This window comes from Lichenostomus cassidix, chromosome 1, assembly GCF_008360975.1.
Source record: "Lichenostomus cassidix isolate B80296 chromosome 1, HeHo_3.0, whole genome shotgun sequence".
NCBI classification, from domain to species: Eukaryota; Metazoa; Chordata; class Aves; order Passeriformes; family Meliphagidae; genus Lichenostomus; species Lichenostomus cassidix.
Genome location: NC_139479.1, coordinates 12,725,824 through 12,748,259, shown reverse-complemented (window position 1 = coordinate 12,748,259; position 22,436 = coordinate 12,725,824). Strand labels below are relative to the sequence as shown.

Here is a 22,436-nt window from a genome sequence, read left to right as displayed (position 1 = left end):
ACATCCCTTCTGGTGAACCTGGAAGGCTCTCCTCCTCACCTCTCAACACAGAGAAAACAAGGACAGCAATTGCCAGGCAGGACTCAAAATAAATTATTTTGATCTGTAACCAAGCTCTCCTGACAGTAACAGAAGAGGCTGTTGGTAGCCTCATCTGTCCTGCTCCTAAATCCTGCCACTCTGGAAGGAACCTGTATTCTCTCTATTGGGTACCTGCTGGTGTTAGACAGTAGGCAGTCCAGTTCTCCCATGCATCCCTCTGTTCTTGCTGACAGTGTTTCAGTGTCTGGCCTGTCCTTCCTGTAAAACCCTTGGGAATCCTGAGAAGATGGCAGCCTTTACCAGAAGGGCCCTTGGTGTCTAAAAATGTCCCTAAATTCCTCACCTCCCCACTTCAATTTGTTCAACTTTCTAGAACACCACATGGTGAAGGGAGGCCTCCTTTTTAAACACATTTTAGCCATTTTGTAAGGGCCATTTTTCCTTTTTTATCCACAAATTTCTTGCAGTCCTTTGCAATTTTTCCCAATGCTGATTCCTTGTCTGTAATTTTTGGGGATTATCCACTGTGCCTCCATGATCTTTTTAGTGAGTGGCAATCGCTTATCACTGCATAGGTAATTAAGACTGTCCTCCTCCCCCGGACACCACTCTGTGCTCATTGTCACAGTGTGTCCCTGCCGTTTTGCCACTCAGCACTCTAACCATTAGGATCAGGGTTCGGGTTAGCAGCTTTCAGCCCGAGTATCCTGAACAACCTGGTAGGTCACCAAATTCCATAATTTCAGTACTCATTCCCTTCTCCTGGAAACAGCCAGAAAATGATCAGGCTGCAGAAAGAAACCTTCCAGCAGGGGACGTGGAGAATCTTTCGGTGTATTCCTACCCTCACTGTGCTCTCCTTCATCATCTCACCTCGTTGCAGCCAAGGTGATCGGGCAGCCTTTGCTGAAGGGCTCCATGGAAAGTCCCTCAAACACCATCGACCGAGAATCTTTCCGCCCGTGCCCCGGGGCTGGAGCGAAGGCGGACATGGCCCCGGGGATCCAGCCTCGGCTGCCGGGACCCGGCTCAAGGTGTTCGACACCCTGGCGCTGCGATTATGGGCTCGGCTGGGCCCCGCAAGCGGCTCCACCGAGGCCGGGCAGGCACTCGGGAACCAGCCGGGAACAGCCGCGGCCCCTGGCCGGCGGGGTGGGCGCGCTGTCCCGGGCTGGGCACTGTCCTGGGCTGGGCACTGTCCCTGGCCGGGCACTGTCCCTGACCGGGCACTGTCCCTGACCGGGCACTGTCCCGGGCTGGGCACTGTCCCTGGCTGGGCACTGTCCCTGGCTGGGCACTGCCCCGGGCTGGGCACTGTCCCTGGCTGGGCACTGTCCCTGACCGGGCACTGTCCCTGGCCGGGCACTGCCCGTCCCGCCGGGCACCAGGAGGCAGCGCGGGCTCGGTTCTTGAGCCACCCGCCCGCCCCGTCCCCGCGGTAATCATTAACCGGCCCCGGCACGGCTCCGAGCATCGCCTCCCCCTCGCCAGGGACCGGCGGCCGGGCAAGCACAGACCCCGCCGCCCGTCGCCAGCCCCCGGCACCGCCAGGACACCGCGCCGGGGGCTGCGGCCGCGCAGCCATGGAGGGCGAGGCGAACGGGACGCTGCACCCATCCTGCAGCGCCAGCGAGCCGCCCTACGCGGAGGAGCTCCTGCGGAGTGAGTGTGGGGGCGGGAGGAGAAGGAGAGGAGGCTGCCCGCTGTCCGCCGCCCCTCCGCCCCGGACACCCGTGAGCAGCCCCTGCCCGGCTGCGCCCTCGGCACCCGGCGCGGCGGCATGGCGGGGCTGGCCCGGCTCTGCCCGTGCCCGTGTCCCCCCCGCCCGTGTCCCTGCCCGTGCCCCTCTCCCTGTCCCTGCCTATTCCCTGCTCGTGCCCCTGTCCCTGTCCCTGTCCCTGCCCCTGCCCCTGCCCCTGCCCCTGTCCCTGTCCCTGCCCTGCCCCTGTCGCTGCCTGCTCCTTCGCCATTCTTGGCCGGCGAGGGAATCCCCGGGCGGAGGTCAGCATCCGCCTGTGCCGGCCGATCCTCCGCCTGTCTGGGGACCGAGCAGCCTCTGGCTTCGGGGCAGGGCGAGAGGACAGCCCAGCCCCAGCCCAGAGCTGCGGTGGGGATGTCACAGAACAGGGCGGGAGGGAAAGCCAGGGCCACCCGGGACCCGCGGAACCGAGCGCCGAACAGGCTCCCGGAGCTTCGCCGGCTCTCAGGCTCCCTCCGGTGAGATCTGAGGAGTGGAGATGTCCCCTGAGACATGCACTGCCCCGCCTGCAGTCAAGTCTGGAAGTGCCAGGGTTTTTTGAAGTAGGTTGGGTTAAAGCGGCTGCGTCAGAGGCTTTGCTTTGCCTTCACATAGGCTGCGGGTCTGGCAGGAGTTAGTACTGATGATGAACATGAACTTCTAAATTAAGCATGGCTCCACTGCAGCGCTTTCCTCTGCCTCTGGAAACTGATGCCTTGGGAGAAAACACACTTCAACCGTCAGTTGTGGGTAAAAGCTGATATCCACACCCAGCGTCAATGCAGATGTAAACCCATCACCTGTGGGTAAATGTTGATAACCATATCCAGCTTTAAGGGAGAGGCAAAAAAGATTTTGGTGAAGATATCAAGTTTTATCTCAGGCCAGGTATATCAGGGGCTTTTCCTTACATTGTTTGTGTGTCCTACAGTCTTCCACCGAGCTTCTAGTAAGTTTGCCTGTCTAAGGAAGTTACATGTAACATGCCCATGAATGTATGATGGAGGCAGGAAGCAGAATACTGAGTGAATACATATTTGCTTGTAGCCTGCCTGGAAAAGTTCCCAGACTATGTATTTACTGTATTTATTTGTATTCTGTATTCTGTATTTATTTCTGCTACATATTTACATTCACCTAAGGATATTTGTCCTGGAACTCCACCTTTCTGGAAGAGACAATTGCATAATGCTTTGAGAAGGTGAAGGCGTATTCTTCCCATATACTGTCTGTGGATCCTGGAAAGATTTAGTCATGAACTTCAGTATTTGAACTGCTCTGTGGAGTCGGTGTTCTGCCTGTGTAACTAAGGACAAGTGCAAGTATTTGCAGAAATAGGGCAAAGAAGCCCCTCAGAGACAGTGTTGTTACATTAACGTTTGAAATGCTTGTGAAATGCTTGTGAAATGCTTGTGAAATAAATGTGAAATAAATGTGAAATAAATGTGAAATAAAGAAAACTGTCTGTTTTCTTCTCTCTCTCCACAGGCCTTGACCTACCAGGGAGATTTCTCTTTGCAACCTTGACTCTGATGACGCTCATTGCCATTCTGGTGTTTATAGAGGAAGCAGTCTACATCTACAGGAAAATCCCCTCCTCCAAAAGATCAATCATCATTTGGATTAATGCTGCAGCTCCAGTAAGTTAGCGTGGAAATGAGATAACACTGAATGCTGAAAACAGGGCTTCCCTGAAAATCCACAGGAGCCACATGAAAATCTGCCCTTCATACAGCCCTCCTCCCTTTCTCTGTAGGTGATCTCTACTACTTCATGCATTGGCATGTGGGTTCCTCGCTCAACAATGTTTACAGATTTCACAGCAGGAATGTGAGTATTCTGCTTGTTTCTAGATGTTGCTCCAAACCCTGAATTTCTTCATTTTAAACATCTCCTGCTCTTGGTAACACAGTCATTTTGTAAATTTAACAATTCAGTAATTTTTTGTTTGAGTTGAAATCTCTTGGCAGCTCTTTTCTGGGAGGTGGAAAATGCTGAAACAGTTCCAGTGCTACAGTCCCCTGGTGTGGGAACGTCAGTATGAAGGATCTGTGACTCGCATGTAATTGATTCCTTGGATTGACAGTCTCTTTGGTGCAGTAGTCTGTCTTTCCTCTCTCTGCATGTCATGTGGAATGAGAGTCTGGCCTGTGACTTCTTCCCTGCACTTTTACTAATGATGAGCTGTGGAGGTCTATTATTAATGGTGCCAAGTGAGCCCCGATGAGTATATCAATGTAAAAGTGTTCCACAGTTGTCCTCATAAAAGCACTTTATGTACAAGTGTGACAGCTCTGGCATGCACAGAGAAGGGAGAAATGTGGTCCCTGCTTTCTGGAGGTGATGGCACAGCCCTGCTGGGCAGGACCAGGTTGGGGGATGCTGTGGCCCTCAGCACTCCACATTTGGATGTGATTTTGGAATGCACTGCAAGACAGTATTACAAACTGTCAGAGGCTGCCTCACTCTATGTCACACTGCATTTACTAAAAGCGTAGAGTAAAAGAGGAGTGATAACACAGTAGCAGGGAACACAGCATGCAGCAGTGTGTGCAGGTAGTGCAGATTGCCAGAAACTTCCAACAATCCAGTCTTGTGGCACTTCAAGTGTGTTTGAATTCCCCCTCCTCCCTTGCCCAAGCTGCAGGCAGTGCAGAAGAGAACCTCTTTTATTGATTGGATTCCCATGAATCAGTTTGGTGGCACAATCTGTAGTTCCTGGGTAGGGTTGAGAATGTGCAGCTGGGGAAGGAGGGAGAGGTGGGGTTGCAGCAGTCTGTGCTTTGTCTGCAGAGGAACCACACCCTGCCTGGGCCAGCACATTTGATGATAGCTATTTGTATGAACCTGGCCATGTTTGTTGGTTGAAAGCCATGTTTGAGGAGGAAGAGGACTTGTTCTAAAAAGTTCGGACTAGTCAGAACTAGATAACTTATGGAAAAATACAGCCATAATGACTGGGGCCAGGAAAGCCTGTGCTTTAATACTGACTGCCACCAGCCACCAGAGTGGCTTTGGGAAATTCCACACCTGCTCTGTGCCTTGGCTTGTTCCTCTTTCAGTGAGGTTAGGGCTGTTCTGGTCCTCCAAGGTGATGGAAAGCAGAAGGTTTCTCACAGACAGAGCTAGAATTTTTCTTGATTGCCAAGCATAGGCTGTAAAAGCCCTGTACAGAAGGCAGCACTGCCCAGCACAGGCATACAAGAGACATACAGACAAGTTTAATCTGAAATTTTCTTCCTCTTCTAGATTTTTTTCCATAGTTATCCACAAGTTCCTGATGATGATGATTAAAGAGTGTGGAGGCCAGAAGGTGCTTCTCAGGCGGTTTGAAAATAGTCGCTTCACCATCAGCACTGGCCCCTGCTGCTGCTGCTGCCTCTGCCTCCCTCGTGTGCCCATCACTAGGTGAGCTGCTCCTTTAAGATTTCCCAGCTTGGAAACGGCTGCTGGAATTTAGCCAACTTGGCAGGGCCAGGCTTACTGCAAAGCTTCCCAAAAGTCAGTCTCAATCCATCTCAAGCTGCCTCTTTTAAACAGCATCATCACTTTGGGGCTGTACACCACCACTAATTTATTTCATTTCTATAATGCAGAAGTGTGTGGGAAGAGAAATTGCTACTCTAGAAAACCTTATAATTGACATTTCAGTTTCTTTTCATTCCAGAAGGGAAGAAATGTCTTGAAATTGGGTGTTTTTCACAAGCAGAATTGTCAAATGGAGGCTCTCTTGATAGAAAATTCCTCTCACTTTGATAAAATTCAAATGTTTCATTCTGATTTTGACTTTAAAACTACTTCAGGTTAAAATAATTTTTAGAAAAACAAGTAGATGTAATTCTTGTAAAGCTTCGATCTCATTGAAATGGCATTGACTGGTGAGGCAAAAGCAGATGTTTTCTCCTTCTACACTCAGAGAAGTGGGGTAAGGACGGAGAGCTACAGGAGCCAATATGCTGTAACATAAACCTGCACTCCTTTGAGCACTGCCTGGTGGAGCTCCTCTCTGGTTATTATCACCCTGCCATTTACACCCCACTCCACAGCCTGGAAGCCTCATGTATTTCCTGGGGCTTTCTTAGTGGCACAGAGCATGAGACTGTTTCTCCCATTATAAGCAAAATCTGAGGGACTGAACATACTAGATTTTCTATGAGGCTGTGGACTTTGGTGTCAGAGGGACCTTGGGGACTTTACGCTCTCTTTAAAGGAAAGCATCAAACAGAGCACAGCATAGTGGTTTCTGATGCATTTTCAAAATTTCTAATTTTTTATCATAATAATTCTTCCTTAAACTGCCTCATTTGGTATTAGAATTTAAACTTTTGCTTCCATAATTTTTTTTAATAGAGTAACACTATAAATATTTAAATATTTACATGGAGGGGGTACCAAGAAGAAGAGGTACTAGACCAACTAAAAATTGTATCTTTATTTGTTTTTCTTCCCATGTCTGTCACCCCCTGTATAGGTTGTAGTACCTGGGAGCTTGGGAGACGATCCCCTACTCTGCCTTGCAGTTGTTCAGTCCAGTTACAGCTTACACAGGATGATGTCAGCTCATATGGACTCATTTCAGGTGCTAGACAGTGCCTACTAATGCTGGCAGGAAAGACAGCTCTCTGTTTGAAAAAAAAAAAAGGCTTTTTGCTCTACAGAGGGCTTAGGCCTCCTTCTCTGGTATCTGTGCCACTGGGAGACCCATCTGCTCACTGCTCTAACCTCTAGTCTATTTCCATTGCAGTTTACCTTTTAAAAAAATATTAGCGAGCTATATGAGAGAAAAGTCAGTCTTGTGTTCCTTCCATAGGTATCTCATGGGGAAACAGGGAGCTACCTTGAGGGAGGGATTCATTCTTTTAAAAAAACATGTACTGTGTGCAGTCCTGGGAAAAATAACAAGGTACAGATGAGGCAATATGACAATCCATGCAATAGGGAGAGATGTTGCAGAAGAAATCTGGTGATCAATAAAGATGGGCCCATGTTAACTAGGGAAACAACTTGTGGCATTGCAGTGACTGCACTGTTTGTTCACATCTATTATTCTTTAAATCCCTCTGGAATAATAAATCTTTGGAAATTCACACACTAAATGACTGGCCCAGTGCAGATCTTTCCACATGTGTTTGTGCTGTTCATAATCCTGTGTTTATTGGCTATATTCATTGAGCAATTCCTGTATCTCCTGGTTCATGGCTATATCCTTTGGCATACTAAATGGCAGCCTGCTGTCTGCTGAGACATCTCTGATGGCAGCCTCAAGGGGCCAAGGAACTACAGAAAACAACACTGAAAGTATGGGAAATCACGCTCAGTAACAGACTAAAACATGAGGCAGCTGTAGCAGCTGCAGCTTGTCCTGTGAAGGCTGAAGGAGAGCTCAGGTCAGTCAGCTTTCATGCCCTCTGTTGGAAAGTTCATCTGCCCCTTTCCTGGTGTCCATTAATGCTGGCTGGCCAGGTTACAGGCTGTGTTCTGGACCCACTTTATACTGACAGAAGGGAATGAATCCTGAGCTGTCCTGCTGGCCTCATGGAATTTGCCAATTCCACAGTTCCTTTCTTCTGTTAGACTACAGAGGAGCAAAACCAGATGCTTACATGGTACTCTTCATGATGCACTGAAAAACTACCAGTCCTTTCACCTAGGTCTGTGGGATTCCCTTTCTTGGTCTACCACAGGACTAGGAAATGACTGAACAGGCTGATTTGCCCAGTTTCATGGGAGAACTGAGATAATAAGGAAACACAAGGCAAGAGCAAATGGCATAATTGTTCAGAAACCGGTTATGCAGCTACTGTCTCCCTGGTTGGCTTCAGGGCAGAGAAAGACATCATGTTTTGCCCAGCTTTGGTTAGTACATACTTGCTACAGAGCTGGAAAAGTACTATTTTTGTGGAGACTTTATTAAATAAATATTGGGAAATTCTTGGAAAGAATTTCTAATCTTGAAGCTGTTCATCTCCAGCTTTTAGCCACATGCTACAGGAGTGGAAAAGTTTTGTAGTTTACAGGATCCAGAAAATGTTATTAAGGTTGGTGATAAAATCTTGGCATATCTAATTTTGGTGGTTTTTTTTTTTTTTTTTTTTGCTAGGCAAACCCTCTTTTGGCTGAAGCTGGGCACCTTTCAGTTTGCTGTCTTACGGCCTGTGCTCATATTTTTATCAATAGTGCTTTGGACTAATGGGAATTATGTCCTTTACAATGTAAGTAAATATTTTAATCAGAGATGGCCCATAAAATCAGTAGGTTTTAGGGTTGATGTTACTAACTTAGCCTACAACTAAACTATGAAATCTGGGAGCACATCCAAGTGAGTCCTTACTGTATTCTTTTGAGACCCTGAAGCATATAATTTCTGCCTTCCCAGAATCTCCATTTTCTGGCTTCTCTTGGAAAGAAATTGGGCATCAGAGGGTGTTGGGCATCAGATTATGCTCCAGTACATTTCCCAGGTTGTATGGTTAGAATAGCAGGACTGCAAGTTGCCCTGTGGGATGTATCTGCCCTGTGTTTTGTAAGGTACAATGTTAAGAAACGAGTGTCTGTACTGGCATGTTAACAGGAAGCCTAATTCTATTTGTTTTTCAGCAAATCATGGTGATTTTTATATCTCTGCAAAATGAAAAGATAGTACTGTACTTCTGCTTTGTACCATGTAACCTGCAAGATGATGGAGAAATCTGTATCTGATCATAATTTTGTACCTCTTGGATAACTCAGACTAAAAGTAATATTTTTGTTGTTGTTTCATGGTATAAAATGAATGACCCATCTGAGATGTCAGGCTGAATATGCTCTCATGAGCTGATGAGCATTGCCAGGTGCTGCTGAGGTCTTTGAAAAGGCACACACTCAATGGCTGGCAATTGCAACAGTGAGGGGTTGTGTCCCTTGTCACCTCCCCAGGCTGAACATATCTCCATGGTGGTGCCCATGGGGGAAGAGCCTGTGCCAACACTCCAGTTGGTTCTGGACAGTTTCCCCATGCAAAACCCAGCAACTATGGCTGCCACCAGCTTTCATGGAGATAGGAACAATCATTTTAGCATTGCCCAGTTCACGACTTCTTCCTGGAAACAGTGAAGTGCAAAGTAAGGTTCTATAAGGTTGTGTGATTTGCTTCTCAGTTGTCTCCCAAAGGACCTGCACTGTGGATTAGCTGCTTCATTGGTGCTCTCACCCTTTGTGCTCTGTGGGCAGTTGGAATCATGTTCCGAAAAGTTAGGATTCTCCTTAAGTGTAAGAACATTATCCCAAAGTTTGCGCTTTATCAGGTGAGAACTTTCATATTTCTGGTAAGAATTTCTCTTAACTGCTAATACAACTTTGTCTCTCTATTTCTTGCTCATTTGTTGAAAATTTGTGGGTTTTTTCCCATTAAATACACTGTGCAAAGCCATATTTTTACCTGATTAAAGCTGCATCCCTTTGAAGAGCTCTCCTTGGCTGCTGTTCAGTTTCACCTTGAGCCAATTTACCTCTAGTCTCTCAGGAGTGCTGGAGATGTGAAAGCCATGTAAAATCTATTTATCATTAGACCACTGAAATCACAACAGCACTTTCTGTGGGGCTTGAAGGAAGGTTTATAGATGTGGTATCCCAAAATGCAATGTTAAATTGTCAGTGTGTACCTCTAAAAATTAGGGGAGGATATGTTGCATTGTGTGGGTGGCTGTTGTTTGAACTGTTTCAGCATTCCACAATATTCTGTTTAAACAGTATTTTTCTTGGCCATTACAGACTGCAGAATTAGATGATAGTGAAAATACTGGCTGAGAATCATTAAATAGTAAGGAACAGAACCAGATAGGTTAGATTGAAAAACCACAGGGACAAGGCCACCCTCTTCCACATCCCTCTGAAAAGAGTCCAGCAGAATCCTTGGATATGCATCCTTCTTGAACAGGACATACAGCAAGGCTGATGCACTAAGGTTAAGTAAATTATTAAGCACTTATAAAGGCAGTAAAGAGGATGGCCACACCTGCAAATTTGTGTTAGGGTGAATTCAGGTTTAGGATGGCAAACTGTTAATGTGAGGGTTTAGACTCAAGCAGCTACACCAGCAGCTACAGACACTTGGACAGCTCCATGGCTGCCTCAGTGTAATGTGATGCACAAGTCGTGGTTGCTGAACTCAAGCTGTGAACAGTCCTTCAGACCTCCTGGCAAAGAACCCAGTCTCATATAATTTGGGCTTCACAACATCTCCCTGCTGTGGCAAAAAGAGGAGACAACAGGAAAAATGTTCTTTGAGTCTTTCTTCCATTAAGGAAGAACACAAGCTCATGGGTCAAATTAACAGGCATTTTTTAAACATTGTTATCTGCTATTCAGAGCTCAGTATTATTTGAAATCCCTGCTGGGAGGTCTGTTTATAATGTACCTCCTAAATGAAGGGCTGAGACGAAACACTTTTCAAGTCCAGGATTAATTTAATACTCCTATTCAGAGCAATATCATCGTGACCTTAAGATGAATTCTGCAGAATGGCAGGCACCCTGCTGGTAGATGGGTAGAAAGGGAGGGCAAGCAAGGAGGAATGAGGCAAATGAGGTTCTGTTATCAAAGCAGAATTGTTTTGTGAACTATAAACTTCTTTCTGGTAGCTAAGGCATTTGTTTTCCCTTTCTGGCGCAGTTTATTGTCATTTTGAACCACCTGCAGACCACTATTATCAACATATTCGCTACACAAAAAATCATTCCCTGTGCTCCACCACTCTCCTCTACAGCAAGAGGATCATGTAAGTTTTTTGGGGGAAGAATGTTCTTCATTTACTTATAAAGGTACCAGTTCAGTGTTGCTAATGGAAATCTCTGGTGTTTTCCAAAATACTAATTTCCTTAGATCACATGCTTTTGGAGAATCTCAGTTTTTACTTCAAAAACAAGAATGAAAGTTTTATAGCTGTCATGGTCATAGAGAAGAACTTGATAATGAGAATCAGAAATGAGAGGAAAAGAAATCAACACACAAAATTACTGTTAAATCTCTTGTGTTTTGGATGCATAATTTATTGCATGCTTATTGATAGGCAATACTGGAAATCTTTAATTGATGTCATTGCGGAGTGCAAGAGACATGAGGACAGGATGATAGAGTTTGTTCCTTTTGCACGGGTGAAAATTAATACACCAATTATTAATTTTTTGTCTGATAGTAATTTCACCTTTTGGGGGCTTTTCTTTGCCTTTTTTTTTTTTTTTTTTAGATATAGCCCAGCAGCTGCTCATCATGGAAATGTTTCTGATAACTGTAATCTCGAGAGTGATCTATCGGAGGAAATACCATGACCTAGAGCCTCCAGAGCGTGCATGTGAAGAACCTGTGGACAACAAGGAGACTCCTAAGATTATCCTGAATGGTGCAGCTGTTGAAGGTGGATTGCCAAAGGTTTAGAAGCTCTCTGTGCTCCTGTTCTGCAGGAGCTATGAGCTCAGCTTCAGGAACTTATATATTCTTGCACCAAAAATAGCCACTGTCCATGTCAGAACAACTTCTGACATAAATGCTTGTGAGCTGCAGTACTGAAAGGATCAGCAGTGGAAAGATAACCCTGTTGATTCTCCAGAGATGAATACATGGTGTGAGTGTTTTCATGCCATGTAATTTGCTAAGATTTTATACCATTTTATGCTGTTACTGAGTACTTGATGCTGCCAAACTGTCTCACAATGTGGTTTTTTTTTAGCTATTAGAATGACTATGATTTAACAATTAATTCAGAGTAATTATTTTTCATCTTTTTTTACCTTTTAAAATCTTATTTCACCCTGGATTGCGGTCATATGTCCAACACAGCATTTTTCTGTGCTTCCTCCATTACAACAGATCATCTCTCACTCTATACCATTTTTACATTCCTTGGCAATTCACCTCCTAAGCTGGCAAATACACAATTACTGTTTGTAAATACATCAGGTGTTCTTCCTAGGGACAGCAGGTTCTCTCTCACTGGCCTGGAAAAAGAAAGTAGGAGTTAGAGTCTGAGCTGTCTTCCACCACTGGTCTGTGATGTTGCTTGGTGCATTGGTTCTTTGCTTGGAAAATGGGGATAATGATACTCAGGATCCTTGCACTAACAGTGTCTGTGAGGATGGGAGTGATTGAAAGGAATACTGGGGGTGCTGGTCACCAGCAGCCAGCTCAACATGAGCCAGCTGTGCCCAGGTGACCAAGAAGGGCAATGACATCCTGGCCTGGATCAGCAGCAGTGTGGCCAGCAGGACCAGGGCAGTGATTGTCCCTCTGGTGAGGCATACCTGAGAGCTTTTATTCAGTTTTGGGCGCCTCATGGCAAAAAAGGACATTGAGGTGTTGGAGTGTGTCCAGACAAGGGCAACAGAGCAAAGCTAGGCAGAGAAAGTTGCAGTGTACTTTGGGCTGGAAGAGACCTTTAAAGGTTGTCTAGTCTAAGCCCCCTGGAGTGAGCAGAGACATTTTCAACTAGATCAGGTTGCTCAGAGCCCTGTCCTGGAATGTTCCCAGGAATGGAGCATCTGCCACCTCTCTGGGCCACCCATTCCATTATTTCACCCCTCTCATTACAAAAAAAAAAGTCTTCCTTATATCTAGTCTGAATCTACCCTCTTGTAGTTTAAGACTGTTATCCCATGTCCTATTGCAACAGGCTCTGCTAAAAAGTGTGTCCCCATCTTTCTTGTAGTCCTGTTTAGGTATTGCAAGGACACCATAAGGTAGCCTCTTCCCAGAGCCTTCTATTCTCCAGGCTGAAGAATAGAAGAAGGCTCTCCCTCAGCCTGTCTTCATAGGGTGAAGTGCTCCAGCCCTCTCGTCATTTCTGTGGCCCTTCTCTGGACCCAGCCCAACACACAGTGGGGCTTTTTTATGGCTTACATTGAATTAAAAAATTGCATTCAGTTTGGGAATTGGTGGGCAATGAAATATTCTGAAAACAACTAGTGAACCACCTGAAGTAGAAATTTGGGCCGACTTAGGATGTTTTCTTCTTTCTGCTTGAGGTCAGAAAAAATATTTTCTTTAAAAACTGAAGGATTCCATTATAGTAGAAAACTTGCATTATTTTTGTTTTGGAATGGTTGAGGCAATTTTCATATTTAATATTTTTCTCTAAATAGGCAGTTTGGGAAATTAATACAGATTCTTGAACTGCGTTAATTTGAGAGAATCTGCACTTTTCTCTTGAAAAATAATTTATATGAAAATTTTTACTCTGCATTAGAGTGAGTGCATTAGAATTAAGTGGGATCAGCTAACTTGTTCTTAACATGAGAAATCTTCTTAATGTATTTTAACATTATTACTATTAGCATATTCCTAATCTTGCTTTATATCAGTGTAATCAAGGCCACAGGTACATATATGGGTTTGAAGAGCAATACTGAATTTCATGACAACATTGGGGATGGTTGGCTGGGAGTTCAATCAGCTTCAATGTTGGAAAATAAAATCTTTTGATTTGGTAAGGCATCTTTTTGTTTTCTGTAGTGGTTCTGCAAAGGAACGCCTGGGTGGGTGAGATGTGTGGCATGGAAAAGCAGATCCATGTGCTGTAGCATGGAGAGTCCATTTGAAAGCAGATGGAGTGTGTAAGAAGTGGTGTCTGTGTAGGTGCAGAGCAGGCAGCTGCTGGGGCACAGCAAAAGTCTTCACTCATCACTGTTGGGCTGGTATCTGTCATGTCTCTGCAGTGCCTGTTAAATATATCTTGTAAACATCAGTGTGGGCCTGATTTAGCCACAGGTATTGCTGGCTGTTATGTTTTTGGGTAGTTATTTGATACTTGTTGTGACCTTCATCTGACATATTTCAGCAGTAAGATGTATTGTGGTGATTGTCAAGCAGACTTTGGATTTGGCAGCAAATCTGTTTACTGTGTACAGTCACGGAGATCTCATTCCTAGCATCACTTACTTATACAGAAGCCTTTTCAGAGCAAAATTAGACATACAGTTTCTTAAATAACATGCCTAAGAGCTTCCCTGAATTGCAGCATATGTAAATGTGGCAGAATGTGTGGGCCTTATTGTTACAAATTTGCTTGATTTGTTGTTTTGTTTTTTTAAATGAAGACTTTCTTGCCCTCTGGCCCAGACCAATAGCTGTGTCTTGCCTAATCGAGGTGCAGCACTAAGTGGGAGCAGGTGGCCTCCTCCACTGCAGGGCCCTCATTCAGGCACTCTTGAAATGAAAACTTTGCAAGCCACCACCTCCAAGCTGGACCTTAGTCAGTCTGGGGATGGAAAAACAAAACAGAAAGCCGGAAATTCCTCCAGTCTCAGTTCTGATAACCATCCCTTTCAGGTCACTTTCAACTAGGTGTTTGTGATTGAAGTATTTGAAAACAGTTGACAAGAGTTAGAAGATAAATTTCACAGCTCGTTTTACACAGCTGTAATAAAGTAATGAGTGTTAGGGTGAGTGCTTAACCTTTATGCCGTGTTTGCCTGGGATTATCTTGTGAGGAAGGGTAAAGGTAATTTTATCAGTGTTTTCTGTGATTAACAACATTAAACAGAGATAAGCATACCCAGAGGTGTGTGATTGAGGGTTAAGAGGCTTCAGACACGTGGAAGTAGTTAATTAGAACATGGGAAAAGATGAGTGATGTGTTTTGGATGTCCATGTGCTGAAGACACAGGCAGGAGGGTGAGCATTGGCCATGAAGTCTCCTGGGGTGTCGTGTTGGCCAATACAGCTCACACACAAGGGGGGGAGAATCTAACACCTTGTAATATTACAGGAGTGGTTAGCAAACAGAAGCTGCTCTGTGGTCTTCTTTTACACCTGTCCTTCAAGCTATTATCTTTAAAGCAACACTAAGTGAATTCCTCCTATTTCACAAGACCATGGTGTGGGCTGATGTTGGCTGCAGCATGGGCAGGGCTGGAACCTTGAAGAGGTTCCCTCAGCAGACCTCCTTGCAAGGCAGACTTGTCATGTCTTTGTGTTTCTCATGTCTCCGGCCTCTCATCAAAGGCCTCATGACTTAATATCCAAAGGACGTGTTTCAGGTGTTAAGAGGGTGCTCTGCTGGCTGTGGAACTTTCTAACCCTACATCCCACCCTCCAACTGTCCTGCCTGCTCCTTCATCCTCACACTTGGCCCTGCCTGGTTCTCCCTGCTTGAGAGAAAAGATTTTGTGGGTGCCCCTCAGGGAGGATGTGCAAGGGTGTAGCTCATGCCTGCAGACCCAGCACAGCTAGAACCTACTTTCTATGCAAGGTGTGTTTCCAAAGAAAGGCCAAGGAAAAACACCCACAACAACATCTGTGATCCCATGGTTCCCAGAGCAGGAGTAGAAGAAGGAGTTGGGTTGAGCTATTAAACTCTTAGAGAGTGTCCAAAGGAGGCCATGAGGATGGTGAAGAGCTTGAGGGGAAGCTGTGTGAGGAGTGTCTGAGGGCACTTGGTCTGTTCAGCCTGGAGGAGAGGAGGCTGAGAGAAGACCTCATTGCAGTTACAACTTCCTTGTGAGGGGAAGTGGAGGGACAGACACTGATCTCTGCTCTGTGGTGACAGTGACAGGACCCGAGGGAATGGCCTGAAGCTGTGTCAGGGTAGGTTTAGGTTGGATATTAGAAAAAGGTTCTTCACCCAGAGGGTGGTTGAGCACTGGAACAGCTCCCCAGGGCAGTGGTCACAGCACCAAGCCGGATGGAGTTCAAGCAGCATTTGGACAATGCTCTCAGGGACATGGTGTGACTCTTGGGATGTCGTGTGCAGGGCCAGGAGCTGGACTTGATCCTGATGTGTCCCTTCCACTTCAGCATAGTCTGTGATTCTATTGGAATACAAACAATGGTAAATTGGATGAGTTAGGGCATAGGTAGATTTAGTGTAAGTAGTAGAGAAGCCCTGAGGACTCACGGGTAACAGAGAAGAAGACAGCACCCATTTACTACATAGCTAATGCAAATGCTAGGGTAGGTCTATTGCAACAACTCCATCTATTCAATAATTTGAGTAATTTGAAGCATTTGGCTTCCTTATCCTTTCAAAAAAAGTCTGACTGCTGCTTTTGCTGACAGCCTCTCACATGTTCCTTCAGGACAGCTCGTGAATCTGCTTGCACCCCTTTAGCTCCCAGGTAAAATGGATGACTTTCTTTAAGACAGTTTGTGGGGGAAGAAGGATAGATAACATACTGACCCCTTAACTGCTTTAGATCCCTTGAAAACTGACAACTAGGTGATTCTACCAGCTGTCTGAATCAGCATGATCATCTTTGTTTTTGCAAAACAGAACAAAGGCAGGGAAATCTAGAGGACTATGTCTCTACATTGTGCTGGTTGACAATATGAAGGCAATCAAAGCAGGACATTGAGAGAGCTCAAAATCTATTTTTTTTGAGAATATTATTTTTCTTTTTTCCCCTCCATTTCTAAATTGATTACCATTTCTTTATATTTAAAAGAAGTTTGTTACACCTGTACTGCTGCCACTTACTGACAAATAATTGAGCAGTTGGTGTGCTGCTTGAAGTTTCAGAACAGTCTTTTGATCTTCAAACAAGGAAAGAAAGCCCTACTGTGGAAAGTGCATTGAAAAATGCAAAGAAGATTCTATGGAATAACATTTGCATTTTTGTAGGAGAAAGCAGAAAAATATTGACAGTATTTTGGACAGTTTTGGTCAGTTCTAAGGAGAAAGAATTGCCCAAAGACAATTTCCTATTTGTTTGTAGATGTCTTTTCCCTTCACAACTACACATAGGCCCTATTCTCTAAGGCCTAGATGCCTAAATCCATTATGCAGCTAGGGTCACAGCAGATGTAGAGAACTAGTTGCAAGATAAAATTACTTTTCTTTCCTTTAATGCAATTTAGCAGCTGAAAAGTGTCAGTTTGCCCTCTAGAGGTTTAAGCATCAGATCACAGACACCATCTAGGAACCAAGGAACAGTTTTGGTACAAGCTGAAATTGGTTCAGACATCTCGGAGAGCTGCTAAGCTTGAAGAAGAACTGCAAAATATTCTGCAGAGCAGAGCCATAGGGAGAAAGATAAGATCACTGGCAAGGGCAGAGTAGTGGCACAGAGACAATTGGCAGTTCAAGGGTCCTCAATGAGAAAAAACAACACAAAAAGCATACAAAATTCTATAAAAACAAAACCAAGTAGCCCAAGAATAGCAGTTGAGCAATGTCAAGATCAGCCCTTTCCAAGCAGCCACAGGGACCAACCCTTCCCCTCTTGGCTGAAGCAGCCCTGGCTGCTTGGGTGCCTTATCAAGGGTGGCAAGCACATTAGCTTGTTAGCTTTACCCATGTGTTGTGCATATTGACCAATAAATCAGGAGTTTAACTCTTTTAAGCTGTGAAATCCATTTTGCAGTGGCTTGGTACCTAGCAAAAGGGAGAGCCATTCAGTATAGGCAGCACCTCCTCATCTATCACCCTTGGAAAATCCCTGCCTTAAGAGCCAAAATAGCAGCTAGAAGTACCATGGGAACGACTTCTGAATACATATTAATCCTTTATTGCCAATAACTGAAAAAGGTGAGTTTTGAGTTTCAGCCTCTCCCTGTAGCTTTGTCATACCCAGCCAGCAAAGGGTGTGAGCTAATTGTTAAATTCAGTTCAACAAGTTCCTCATTAGGGCAAAATTACCTGAGTTTGAAATCTGCTAATTTTCCAATCAGGGTGAGTGTTTGCACTTGTGATTTGGAAATAATTAACACATGGTATAACATCAAAACCTACGTAAAGGCTAATGGTAGAAGGACTAATTTCCTTGGCATGAAAGTGGTGTGCTTGGATTCCCCAGAGCTCTATTACTATCCTTTCAATATTGGTATCTGCTGTGTAAGGGGTTCTTGTATTTATTTAGACTGTTTCTTCACAGAGTTATGCTTCTTAATGCTAATTTAAAAAAATTAAAATTAAACCATTACCTTCCAGGGTGGTGAATAGTGTTTTTATTTTGAGATGTGCTGTATTTCTTTCTTCTTCCTCCCGTTAATGCAGATCTTCCTAGAATTACTCACTTTTGTTATCCCTAAAAGGAGACAATAAACTGATTAGGGCTTTAGCCTGAGTTCTGCAAACTTTACAATACACCTTCTCAGGTGGCACATGTTCTGATCCTTTAGGGCATTCCTAGAAATGTGAATGCCCTGTAGTACTTAGAGAGAAAGGATGTCCATGTAGGACAATTATTTAGGAAAGCAGATGTGTACATGGGAGAAACAAATGTAGTTGGACAACAAACAAATTTTCTACCTTAGTTTCAGCTATTGACAAAACCCTTATCATCACCAGCTCTAACATCCTGACATAGCTCTGTTGGTCAGAGCATGGTGCTAATAATACCCAGGTGCTAATAATGCCAATGCTTTGATCCCTGTCTGGGCCATTCACATAAGCTCTGGGCTTGATGATCCTTGTGGGACCCCTTCAACTCAGAATATTCTGTATTATAGAATAACAGTAGCTGGTATAAACCAGAGGTTTTTTGTAGTAAATGATGCTACCCTTGTAGCTTAGAGCATGGCACCAGTACAGCTCAGTGCATTAGTGACCTGTCACCACAGGGCTCAGAAAAGGAGAGCAGTGAATTTAATCTCTGGTAGCCAACTCCACCCAAGGGTTAGTCCCAGTGCCAGTGTGCTGTGGCTATTGACAAGCAGGGTGTGACTCGACAGGTACAGACAAGGAGAAGAGCCCTCTCCACGTGAGCAGGCAGCATACAAGAGATCCAGTTTCAGTCACAGGAGCAGTGATACAGACTGTGGTAAGAAACCTCTGCTTGCCCATGACTGGCTCGTGGGGTTTTTCATTGCCTTTTCTCTCAGCATTACCTTTAAACCCCTAAGACCTCCAAGCAGAGCCTCCCACACAAAATAAAGCCATCCAGGGTAGGGAAGCTTTAAATGGCATCTGATCTACCAAAGCTTTGGGAAGCAGCATTCTTTAGGCAGAAAGGCAGCCCTGGGATGGAAATGTGGCTCTTTCTGGGCAGCTCTGTCTTCTTGCCTGTCTGCAGATATCTTTGGCAACTGTTTGCACTGAGATAGGAATTGTGTTCCAGGTACTTGTGAGTCAGCTCTCGGGAATTCCCTTACTGGATTAATGTCTCTGACTTAGGTAATCTGTTTTGAACATTTCCAACACCACAATTGTTTGGAGTGTTCTCTTCTCAATGCATTTTTTCGATGAATGTAAATAGATCTTGCTTTTCTTCTTTCACAGAGGAAGTATTTTTTGTGTCCATGCCCATTCATGCTGTCAGAAATGCTACACAGAGGTGGTAGGGATTTGCATTTTCTTGCAAGCTGATGATGACTCCCTTTCTTGGTCAGTTTTGCTTTTTATAGCTCATTGCTTGTGAACTACTCTTGCTTGTGAAATTCTGGGCTGCAAGTCTCATATCCCTTTTTCTGTTGTTCTGTTTCTGCTCACCTGCCTACTTTTGTTCATGCCATCAGCTGCTGTGGCTTCTGCGCTTCAAAAGAAACTGTTCACCTCAGATCTGGTTGCTTTGGTTATAGGCAATTTCTCCCAAGCCACATACCCAGAGCTGTGAGACCATCTTCTTTTCCCTCTCTTGTGTGGAGCATCCCCTCTCACTGCTCATATTTAATGTGGAAAAGAGAGCATGGTCAATTGAGTGAGAGAGGTTAATACATCAGCATTAATGATTTAGATTGAACATAATTGCTTATTTCCCTGAAGCTGTTTGTCTTATGTACCTTATCTTCTACTTTTAAAAAAGATCACATTTCACCTTCTGGTGAAGTAACCCTTATTTCACAAGGAACACATTGGCCATTTCACTCTGGTTCTTACTGAGCAGCTATTGTATTACAACAGACACACCTGGCAACTTGGGGATAATTTCTTCTGCAGTGCCAGCTGCCTTGGGAGTTGCTGAAGAAACCACATCATATAAGCAAGGAAGATCAAAGCCATTAGGTTGTCTGGCAGACTAAGTCCTCCCTGTCACCTGCCTGGGGATGATGTTAAGGAGATAAAGTTCAACCAGTAGTTTTCTTCTTCTCTTATCCTTTTTGTTACATGCTGCTTTCTACTAGGCAACCTCTTCTTTCATGCTCCTTCCTCACTTTGAAATTCTCTTATTTGAGGTCCAAAGATTGCAGTCTCCTGGCCCAGACCACCTGGGGAGAATGGCCCTTGCCACTAACATGGGGGATGTTTACCAAAGACCCCTTGTGAGATGCTACCTTGTTTGGCTGCCTGCTGACAGCCCAAGGCAGCTCTGAGCCCACAGGTAAGGAGTTGTGAGGTTGAGATGGTCTTTGCTGTCAGTATAGTGGTGTCAGAAAACCAGATGACTTCCGGAAGCTGATAGTCTCTTAAACCATTCTCTGCTTTTAATATAATTTGCCCTGTTGTTTAGTGCTGGCCCAGCAGGCAGCATCCCTTGGAAGGCAACAGGCTGGTGTGTGTTTTGTTCAGTTCTTGAACAGCCAAAGTAGCTCATCATGTTACAAGGCAGCAGCCAAGTGTCATAAGGAACAAGTTCTCAGGTGAGCCTCCCTTCTGCCCTGTGCTACAGTTTCTGCAGCAAAGCTGCATTCACAAATCCCTTACAAAGGAATGAATTAATTTTTTTCTTGTAATGATTTTAGTGGGATTTTGAATTGCTTTTGTAACATTAAAAAAGAGACAATGCGAGTCTTTTGCCAGCAACACGTCATCATTTTTAGCCTGTCTCTCCCTGAAGGAAAAGAATGTTGATAAATGGAGAGTGATTAAAAGGATTTTATTGGGACTTTTCATTCTTAATTTTCTAGACTTAAGACCTCTCTTTGAATGGCTCTTTTTGAGAAAGTGATCTGCATCCTTTATTAGTTTAATAGGATTTGGCTCATATTACTGACCTTATCCCATCTTCAAGCAGGATTTCCACCAACAGACTAAACAGATTTCCCTGACACTATGGCAAATCCTCTCTGTAAACAGTTGTAGCTGAGATGAGACTTGCTATCAGTGCTTCCCCTCCACATGAGTAAACAATCCTGTTGAAACCCTCTCTTAGGGAGAGGTGAGACAAGGGGGACTAAATGTCATCTGGCTGTTTGTTTTTTCTTTAAAATCATGTGATTAATTACTTTCAAGCTTTCTTATCTTCTTTCTATACTCTTCTGCCATCTGAAGCTGGGTGAAGAACCCCTGCAATTGTGTCACACTAAAAAAATTGCATTGAGAGATGATTAGTAAAGTTTGGCTTACCATCTTTTCCCTGTCTGAATTCCTGCTTTCCTGGGAAGTTACAGGTTGACTTCTTGGCAATGTGCAACAGCTATCCCCATCCCTGAGCTGCTTGCAGAGTTTTCTCTCTTTTCCAGCTGTTGGTAATGGCAAGCATGTGCAATGTGGTGTTCCTCCCGTCTCTTGCATCTCTGTGTTTGTTCTGTATTGCAGGTAGAATACCTGTATGTGTATTCTACACTGTCCTGTCTTTATGTTAAGTTTATATTAAGTTTTATCAGAGAACTGATGCACATCTTGCTTTTCTAAGACACATCAAAGGATGTATTCTAACAGGTGTGAATTTTTTAAATTGTGAAAATAGTTATCAGGAAAATATTTCTCATGGAAAAGATATTAAGTGTCGCTCATGGTGCTCTCAATGAGAAAATGCCTCTTTTTTTTTTTTTTTTCCTGATGTGTAGCATTTGCATTGTGCATGCTCCCAAGAAAATCTTGTTTGGTCTAGTCTTTGATGGTTCTATACATCAGTAAGAGCTAAATCACCTTAATTTTTTTTTTTTTTGCAGGTAACTTGTTTGGCTTTTAAATTTGCCTGTGCAGAAGTGGTTAACAGAGGAAGGGAAGGGGAGCTACCAGAGAAGTGCCAGTGAAGGGGTGTCAGTCACCAAGGCTTGCAGCTGGAATCCCCAGCAGCCTCAGCCTCTGAGGTTCCAGCACACTGTCACTGGCATAGCAAAAGAGGCTGAAGTTTGTTTGTGCCATGATGGGAAATTCACTTCATTCACACGTAATTTATTTCTATTCCCGTCTCTCTGGGGACTTCAGTACTATACCATGAGAAGAAACTAAATTCTGCTAATGAAGTCAAAATCACTGTATTTGAGATAATTCCCCACCGCTGTTAGAACAGAAGGGGGAAAAAAAAAAGGAATATGACAAAATAATTGTGTGTCACACCTCCAGCCCCCCACCTCTTGTTTCCACATTTCTTCCCACCTGGAAAGTTTCCTGTAGCACCTACCAGGTAAGTAATGTCACAGATCACAGAGTGAATCTCCCTGTGGAACTCACAGGGCCTCCACCTAAGGATAAATAGTCTCTGAAGAGACTATTACCTTTTACCTTTTACCTTCCCATAACCAGGTAAACAGCAACTGCAGGCTGAAGCATCCGGGCTAACATCTGGGAGGTGCAGATGTTGTGCAAAGCGCAGCCCGCAGCCCGCAGTCACTAGATGGCACACTTAGACAGCTCACCGCGCTGCCGTGCGCCCAGCCATCCCCCGCGGGACACGGGCAAGCCGCCCATGACCAGGCTGCCTCTGCGTGTATCGTGGTTTTATTGCCGTTTCCTGCCTTCACTGGGAAGCTTACCATTTATTGTTGGCACAAAAGGCTCGGTTTCTTTGCCCTTGGTTATAGTTAAGTAATATTGCCGTCTTTAATTTTGGAGGATGTCTTGTTCCGGCTGCTTTGAGGAATGTCT

At 44.6% G+C, this 22,436-nt stretch overlaps 1 protein-coding gene and 1 long non-coding RNA gene across 4 annotated transcripts; both read left to right on the top strand.

Annotated features, from left to right (window-relative positions):
* The first annotated feature begins 1,510 nt into the window (after positions 1-1,510).
* LOC146444206 (organic solute transporter subunit alpha-like) lies at positions 1,511-11,639 on the top strand. Of its 3 annotated transcripts, none has more exons than XM_085050273.1 (8): positions 1,511-1,704; positions 3,269-3,420; positions 3,537-3,610; positions 5,030-5,188; positions 7,881-7,992; positions 8,917-9,063; positions 10,430-10,535; positions 11,004-11,639. In XM_085050273.1, the coding sequence occupies exons 1-8, from the start codon at positions 1,626-1,628 to the stop codon at positions 11,189-11,191; spliced, it is 1,017 nt and encodes a 338-aa protein (XP_084906399.1). In that variant the 5' UTR covers positions 1,511-1,625; the 3' UTR covers positions 11,192-11,639. The 3 variants fall into 3 exon arrangements, with proteins under 3 accessions (XP_084906399.1, XP_084906406.1, XP_084906414.1); XM_085050280.1 differs by lacking the exon at positions 1,511-1,704 and adding an exon at positions 2,650-3,098; XM_085050288.1 differs by lacking the exon at positions 1,511-1,704 and adding an exon at positions 2,650-3,102.
* Positions 11,640-18,114: 6,475 nt separating this feature from the next.
* Positions 18,115-22,164, top strand: LOC146444205 (uncharacterized). The gene is made up of 3 exons (XR_014849663.1): positions 18,115-18,507; positions 21,518-21,975; positions 22,095-22,164. It is a non-coding gene; the product is annotated as an uncharacterized LOC146444205 (long non-coding RNA).
* The last annotated feature ends 272 nt before the right edge of the window (positions 22,165-22,436 follow it).

Bases quoted from the DNA above. Each gene is read 5' to 3' on its own strand.
- LOC146444206 (XM_085050273.1), top strand. From the start codon at position 1,626: ATGGAGGGCGAGGCGAACGGGACGCTGCACCCATCCTGCAGCGCCAGC. The intron at 1,705-3,268 runs GTGAGTGTGGGG...CTCTCTCCACAG, and splicing joins CGCGGAGGAGCTCCTGCGGA to GCCTTGACCTACCAGGGAGA. The intron at 9,064-10,429 runs GTGAGAACTTTC...TTTCTGGCGCAG, and splicing joins CAAAGTTTGCGCTTTATCAG to TTTATTGTCATTTTGAACCA.